The sequence below is a fragment of the Marmota marmota genome, unplaced genomic scaffold (genome assembly GCF_001458135.2).
Source record: "Marmota marmota marmota unplaced genomic scaffold, marMar, whole genome shotgun sequence".
Lineage (NCBI taxonomy): Eukaryota > Metazoa > Chordata > Mammalia > Rodentia > Sciuridae > Marmota > Marmota marmota.
Window position 1 is genome coordinate 4219445 of NW_025999999.1, and position 8495 is coordinate 4227939.

At 42.1% G+C, this 8495-nt stretch overlaps 1 protein-coding gene across 1 annotated transcript in view; it reads right to left on the reverse strand.

Moving 5' to 3' along the window:
• The window catches only part of Hpse2 (heparanase 2 (inactive)), a 660291-nt gene that overhangs the window by 19736 nt on the left and 632060 nt on the right, over window positions 1-8495 (reverse strand). Inside the window, exon 11 of the mRNA XM_015494621.2 lies at window positions 1715-1861. Coding sequence (XP_015350107.1) covers window positions 1715-1861 — 147 coding nt within the window. The remainder of the gene's footprint in view (window positions 1-1714; window positions 1862-8495) is intronic.

Here is an 8495-nt window from a genome sequence, read left to right on the forward strand (position 1 = left end):
GCAGAACACTGGACGTGCTGTTGGACATGCACCTGACAGTCTCTGCCCAGAAGCTTATAGCCCAAAATGGCATATCACAGGGTAAAGCCACTGCATTCTAGACTAGGAGAGGTGATATATTAGTAGTTTGTAAGAGAGGAACAGACTTAGAGATGTGTTTAGGACTCTTGACCTGTTAGACCAAAACACTTGGCCAGTTGCCTCCATATAGTGTACATGGTCTTTCTGACACTGGGCAGGCTCAGTTCCTAAGCTCTTTGGTTTCTGGGAGCCTTAACCTGTTACAATCACTGCAGATGATCAGTTGTTCTGCCAGTAATGGCTTTGCAGGACATTATTGAATGGTAGCAGGAGACTTTAATACATTCATGGTCCTCAGAAAATCAGGCCCAGGATGAGAGTTTTAGGGCTATGAGGGATGTTTCCAAATATACAGTAATCTTTGAATTTTGCAGGTGTGGAAACTGAGGCCAAGAGATGAGGATTTGCTCAGGTCATACAATTATTTTGTGGTGAAACTGGGACTAGAACTGGGTCTCCTGCCTAGAATAAAGGCTGGAAATTCAGCATACCATTCATGAACTAATGGGAAGTTGAGAGAGAAGGGACAAAATTACTCAAAAATCCTGCTGGTATGGGTAGAATTGGGAAGAAAGAAAAGTGGAGGCCATGGACATAGCCAGGGGAAAAAAGCCAGTATGTGAAAATACAGATCTAGGGTGGGCTAAAGAGACTTAGTAAGTGACTTCCCAGATTGTGTTTTGTTCCCATTGCACATACAGTTGGAAGCCAAATGCAAGCCACCAAGGTTGCAATGAAACAGTGAACAATTATAGCACAAATATTTGTGGGCAGCTGTGGGAGTGCAAGCCACCTGCTCCAAGTTTACAGCTTTGTTAAACTTGGTAAACATTAAAAATGGAACAGGAACGCCCCCAGTCTGCAGAGCATCCCATGCCTTTCCTGAGAGGCCTTGCTCGGGGAGCTGGGGATGGCCTTGCCCTTGACCAGGTCCTTCTCGCTCCGGGGGGAACTGCTTTCTGTTGGTAGAGTAGTGTTGTCAATATGCTGTAGCCGAGACTGAGGGAGGTAGGAGCTCTCATGGAATCTTACAGTTTGAAAGGGCCACAGAGTCTCCAGAATATAATCTCCCTGCTTTTGTTTAGATGGAGAAACTGAGTTTGAGCTGTGATGTGCCCAAAGTTGAAAAGTGGGGGACAGAACCGTTTGACCCCTTTTCCATGCTTCTTCCTTTAACACTCATGAGGCTTGTAGATGGTGATGAAAAGGGGTCATAACATTACAGAATATTACAGCTGGAGGGGGCACTGTAATCAACTACCAGGACTTTGGGTGGTCACATGACCAGGGGCACCATTGGCATGTAGTGGGCAGGTGCCAAGGATGCTAAATAGCTGGCGGTGTGATAACCTGGCATGATGAAGAACTGCCTTGCTCAAATTTCAAGAGTACCCTTGTTGATAAATATTTTGTCCACCACTTGCCTTGACTGTACTAAACCTAGAGACAAAGACGGGCTTGACCCACGCCGCTGAAAGTCAGCAGTTTTCTGACTTCAGACCACTCTTTGTTCTACTCTATGCCACTGAAGCCCAGAGCAAACCATGACCATCAGCAATGGGTTGACTCCAGCTTCCGCTCCGCTCAGCTCCTGCCACACTTACTCCTAAGTTATTTCCAGGTTGGCACTTACTTGGACTTCAGGCCCTCCTGCCCATAGGGCTGCAGCAGATACTGGTGCACGAGCTTGTCCCTGAGAGTTCCAGCCAGTTTGATTTTCTTTCTTGATCGATGCAGGTTGATAATAAACAGTGTAATGGAGCCACGGACATAGTTGTGGCTGAGATCCAGAAAAGACAGAAGGGAAAAGATGGAAACAAAGTGGTCAGTTAGATGCTCCTAAATTATTTATATGCTACACAAAAGAGGACCACCCCAGAAAAGGACACTGGTTTTATGGCTCTTTGTCACAACAGACCTTCAAGACAGGAAGGCCTTGATATTGTGGTCTCCTGAGAAGATACCTGTTTCCCACCACATTTCTTGTATTTTTAAAAACATATGGCAGTGATTTTAGAAAAAAAAACAGATATATAGATATATGTATATAGAAATACATATATTTTCTAAGTATGGAAGTAAAACATGATTATTGGAAACAAACAAACCTAGAAAAATATATAAAAATACAATGAAGATTCCCCATAATCATTTAATCTTGAGATATGACAACATTTTGGAAAATATTCTTGCAGTATTTTTTTTAGTTTGAAAAATATTTATTAAGTACATTGACACATACAAATATATTACTCAGTTTTTATGTAATTGGGATCACATTATTCACACAGCTTTTTTCAGTTAACAATAATCTTAAACATGTTCTCATGCTATTATATATTCTTCTACTTGTAAATTTTTCAACCATAGAATTGTAACATCATTTATTTAGCTAATCCCCTACTTTTGTGAACTTCTGTTGCTTTCAATTTTTTGCCATTATAAATTATGTCATGAAAAGCTTAATTGTACATAAACTTTTTGGACATCATTATTATTTCTGATAGATAAACTCTTAGAAGTTGTAATATTAGGCCAAGGGAAAGCACATTGTATGTTTTGTCACCAAACGTTCCAGTCTATTTCTAGTGGTGCCCTCCCCATGAGAAGATTTTACGTCCTTGATCTGCTGAACCCCAAAGTGATTACATGATTTGCCTTGTCCAGTGAAATGCGAGTGGATGCTAAGACCTCTGGGCAGAAGCTTTAGAGGCCAGCCTATGTTTTTGCCCTTAATTTTTTTCTCTGCCAGAAGACTGACAATGTTTTGACAGAGGCTATGCCTGGGTGTTGGAATAAAGATTATGCAAAACAGAGCTACAGGGGGGCCATGATGGACAAATTGTATGAATCAGAAATAACCATCCTTATTGAAAGCTGTGGAGATTTTGGGGGTTCTTTGTTATCACAGCATAACCTCACTTATCCTGATGGGTACACACATTTTGGTAATGTTAACTCTCCAGAAATTTTGCAACCATTTGTTTCTACCAGCCTCTGAATGAGAGCACCCATTTTCTCATACTTTAAGAGTATCAAATATTAACCTTTTAAAATACCCTGGCAACCTGAGAGGTGAAAATGGGATCTTGATGTTTTATTAATTTGTATTTTTTCCAATTCATACTAAGGTGCAGCATTTCTTCATTTGCCCATTTCCATCGCCTTTCTTCTTTTGTAAACTGCCTGTTCATGTCTTTTGCCCATTTTCCTATTCATTTATGAAAACTATGTACTTATTAAACACAGGAAACCTTTGTATACAAGTGTATTGCACAGATTAACACAGTTTTCTTTGAGCATTTCAGTTTGTTTACATTGTATTCTGATATATAAAAGTTAAGAAATTTTGTGTAGTTGAATTTATTTATCTTTGTTGACTCCTGCTTTTGCTATTTTACCTGCCTCAAGATTATAAACTATTCACCATTTTGGATTTCTTTTAAACCAGCACAGGATGTCCAGAAGCCTAAAAGAGCTACATGCTTATGTGTAAGAACTTTTCAGCAAGCACTGATGACACTATAATGATTTCCTTCTCTCAGCAGAAAAAGAAAAAAAAAAAAGCCTTGTTTCTCAGGGGTCCCTGAGGGCCCCATCTGGATGGGTTAATGAGAGGAAACAGAGAAAAATGACCCAGTTCCATCTTCAAAGAAGGAGTTCAGAGAAACTCTAAGTCAACTTTGCCCAGAGGAGAACATTGTTCCTTGCCGACATAGCACCCCTGGTTCCCTGGGTCACTCATCTCTGCTTCTAAAGATGCTAATTAAGAGTTGAGCAGCCAAGGGCAGGTCAGTATGATAACTTGGAATTTTTAAAAGACATGCAAGATTCCAAGGCTATTCCCTAGAGATTCGGATTCAATCCATTTACGTTTGTGGCCTGTGAACCTGTATTTTAAAAAGTCTTTCTGAGATATTTGGTCAATGATTTGGGTTTGATAACCTCTTACCGAAGGATAAGGTTACCTACCTATCTGTCTTTCCACCCTGGCCTAAATGATTCTGCCACCAAAACTCGTCCCATGGCCTGGCTCTGCTAAGGCTGTATATAAAGCCCAGAACCTAGTGGCCAGCAGCCATTTTATCCCTGAAAATGAGCCACACCAGGTGTTTGTCAAATAGACCTTTCCGCTGAATAAAGAGATGCTTGCTGATCTGGGATCTGCTTCCTGCCTCTGTCATTTGTGTGCCATGCGCTTACACTCACTTAGAACACTCCATTTAAAATTATGAGGAGAATTCCCAGAATATTCTGCTGGCTGTGCATCAGATGATCCTTTTTGCATTCTTAGGAGGGAACATTATTGTGTTCAAAGCTTTCTGGATGACTGCATTTATGTTCTGATAAGCTATTAAATGATTCTCTTATGCAGTAGTACCTCCTCTGCCAGTCTTTTGGAATCCCCTGGAGCACATGAACTAGCTTTTGTAGCTACATGAGTCAGAAGAGAATATCAATGATGGGAGCAGACTTGTGTCACCAGAGCTCTAAAGAAAGATATTGGTGGTCTGTGTTGGTGCTGACCATCACTAAAGAAGAATACCAACTAGATTCCTCTTGGGCTTCCAACTTAACTTAGCTAACATGGAAACTTGAGGAAGATACCATTCGCTGCAGGTACTCTGGGCTTTAGAGTGTGAGCAAAATATGCATGGGTGGGCACCAGTTTTGCCAGACTGCAGTAATTCCCTTTTGCAAACTATCAAACAACACTTTCAAAAGCCAGCACTGGAGGAGGAGAGCGCCACATGCTTGCATTTATGAGTTTCTCCTCTGCAGAGCTGGGGCAGAACGAGCCCTTGGAGACTTCAGAAAGAAGGGTGGGAATGTGGGGAAGTGGTGGGTGGGAGGGAGACCTGAAATCACAGCATTGCTGCAGGGAAAGTTGTCTTTTCAAGCTGCTTGGCAGTGGTCTGATTTCCATTTACATAGATCCCCTGGGGGAGACAAACCCATACAGCCCAGGGGGACTAAAGTGCACAGGCTCTCACAGAACTTCAAGGAGCCTCCTCAGGTAGGAATTGGCACTGCCTCAGCCATCCCTCGCCCTGCCTGGCTGAGGGGCAAAGACATGAAGCAGAGGACTTATGGCTACAAAGACACATGCTTGGCTGGGGATGACATCAAACCTGACAGTATGTGTGGAGAATGCAGATTCTTGAAGAATGCATATTCTCTGCTATAGAAAACTAACCTTGGAGAGTATCTGTTTCTTAAGAAATTGGTGTCTGAAGGCTTGGTCAGCAGGCCATTTTGACTCCTGATGTTGTCAGGTCTAGCTGGCTTTTGGTTTTCTTAGTAAATGCCCCTTTCCGGAGAGAAACTGTCTCTACAGAACTTCTCTCTTACTCCATGTCTCACTCATGGTGAAACTTTTTCGCCAGCAGCCAATCCATGTATCTGGAGTTCATCTTTTCTGGCTGCTCCTTTCCTGCCTGACATCTTCTCTGTGTTACCATGGGAGGAGGAGGAAGTGAGTCAGGGAAAGGAGGCTGTACTCAGAATATCTTGAAAGTAAGAGGTGGGAGATGTCATATGGGAAGTGCATCTTGAGTTCCAGATAGAAAACAGTTGTGTTCTGGAAACATCTCCAGTGAAGCTAGGAGTCTGGGAAAAGGAAGAGAGGATGATGCTCTGCAGTCCATGGTCATTCCCAGTGAAAGGCAATGTGCTTGAAAACTGGGTTGCTCCATTGTCTCCAAATCTAATTCAAAGGTTTTGGGTTCGGTAAAAGTCAGGTCCTGTTTTGCCAAACATTTTTCCCCTTAATTTCAAAGCCCCTGTGTATTTTAAGGGAAATTTAATCCACATGTTTCTGATTCATTTACACTTAACTCATCAAAATATTGTTTTGTAACAGTCATTTGATGTCCAAGAAGCCTCAGGAACCTTTTTTATGAGCCTTTAAAAAAATTTCTTCTGAAAAACAGGAAGTTGTGTTTTGCCAATAATAAACGAACTTGAACCCCAAAAGGCTCAAGTTTGCTTCAACATCCACCAGGTTCCAACTGGTTCTAAACTTGGCTAAGGACCTCAATTCCACCCCAGAAACATACATTGTCTCAGCAGAATGGCTCATAAAAAGATTTCTCTGTCAAAACTTTATTGTTCTCTGAACAAGATCTGCCATTCTGCCCATGTCCTAATTTGTTAATTCCAGAACAGAAAGCAGAAAAGCACCTGCTGGTGTTGATATGAGCAGCTTTGTTCCCTAAATCAATTACGAGACAAGGTTCTGCTAGGTCAGAAATGATCCTCAATGCAAGAGGCTTCCCTCAAAGGTGGTGAGGTGTCTAAGTCAGTGTTTTATGTCTGAATTTCAAGGAGACAAAGGACTCCTGTGTTCAATAGAGCATTGGGACAATGCATCATTAATGCTGTTATTCACATACTGGGGTGATACCACAGAACCCTAAGAACTCAAGAAGATAATGTAAATGCAAACATCTGGCAGGATGCTTGTCACAGAGCAAGTGTCCAATACACCCTGGAGTGTAGGAGTTGTTGTTCTAATAGACACTTTCTTTGGATTGCTTTACTAGTAAGTTTATACTTTTTCATCCAATTTCTGTTTTGTCTCAGGACATTCATTTTCAGAGTACTGGTCAAGGCTGATTTGCATGAAAGGAACATGCTCACTTTGGGATAATTCTGTGACTTTGGCTTTTTTGGCCACACCTGAACTAAATGAGTCAGTAGAGCTTCCTAATGATGATTGTGGAGGGTGGATGTGGGGGCACAAACCTCTCCAGGCACCTGCACCCACCACAGGGAGGAGACCTGCAACCTCTGTGGCTCAGTGGGTCCACTGTGGTCTTTCCTTCCAGACCTAATAGGAACAAGAAGACCTTTGCCTCATTTTTTTTTTATCCTTAGCATCAAGTGTGACATGGATTATGAAAGCTTTTTTTTTTTTTCTTTCTTTTTAACAGGGAATGGAAGAGGTATTGATAGAAACCTGGTGGCACCTCTTCCCCGGAAAGGTTCCTCAGTGACTTCCCATAGAAAGTGGAGGTCAGCCAGGGTGGAGAGAGAGAGGATCCAATCCTGATGATTTTACTCACTTGTTCAAGGTCTCATGGTAGTAAATGGGAGAACTCCTAACCATTCTACCACACCACCTTCCCTAGCTAATGTGGTGACACCACAGGGGAAAGAGCCATTAACCAGCAGTAACATCTCAAAGCCCTATTTCTACATTTGTCCAGTTATTCTTTCATTTATCAAATATTTATAAGACCTTTTTCATGCCAGTCACTATATTTGACATAAAGTTTATAAAAATGAATGAGACACTGGCCCAGGGTTCATGGCACCCCGAGAATATTGTAACAACTTCCATGAGAATGTCAAAGAACACTGGAATGAACATTGACTTGAGACCATGTGAGTGGCCCTCCCTGAGGACATACAACTCCTGCTAAATCCATAAGGCTACTGACAGTTTTTCCCTGGGTCCTCAGGGAAAAGGCCACAGCCTGGTGTGTTTTCCAACAGGGAAGGAAGGTGCAAAGATCAATTTTTCTGTCTTGAGGCTGGGGGTCCACCTTTGGTGGTTACCTCAGGGCTAGGCAGAGACAAGAAATACAATGCTGCCTTGTATGATGATCAGATAACTTCAGGCCAAGGCCATAAAGCAGTCACTCTCTGTCAGGTATGGGATCGAGCTTCCTGCTGAGCAAAAGGGATGTTGAAAGCTTCTGGCCTCTGCCCAAACAGCCTCCCCTCACCTACAATAGGCACTTGTATCTACAGGCATGACAACTGCCCCCAACCCCCACTGCTCAGAGTGCTTCTTTGAAATAGCTTATCATGAGGAATTAACTGGCTTGGCTCCTGTCTCATCAAGGACAGAGAAGTAGCATCTGGTGTAATCTGACCATGGCAGCTCTTTGGCTTCCCCTCCACTTGATCAGTCCTGATAGGCCCAGGAATGGAGGTCTAGCAGGAGGCACTAGCTACCTGTCCCTGCCCCAAGGTTTTTTTCTGCAGTAAGAGAAAGAATTCTCTTATCCAGAGCAGCTTACTTTGCCTTAAACAGGAAGTTATGTCAGAAAGACCTACTTGGCCAGATGAGTTTTGCTTTAGGCCCAGTTTTATGTTTTTCCCTTATGGTCTAAATGTTTTAAAATTTGTACCAGGCAAACTTTATTTACTGATAATTAATTTTCCTATTTATTTATTTTTTTAATTTATTTTTTTTAATTTTTTATTGTTGGTTGTTCAAAACATTACAAATTTCTTGACATATCATATTCCACACTTTGATTCAAGTGGGTTATGAACTCCCACCTTCACCCCATACACAGATTGCAGAATCACATCAGTTACACATCCATTGATTTACATATTGCCATACTAGTGTCTGTTGTGCTCCGCTGCCTTTCCCATCCTCCACCCTCCCCCCTCCC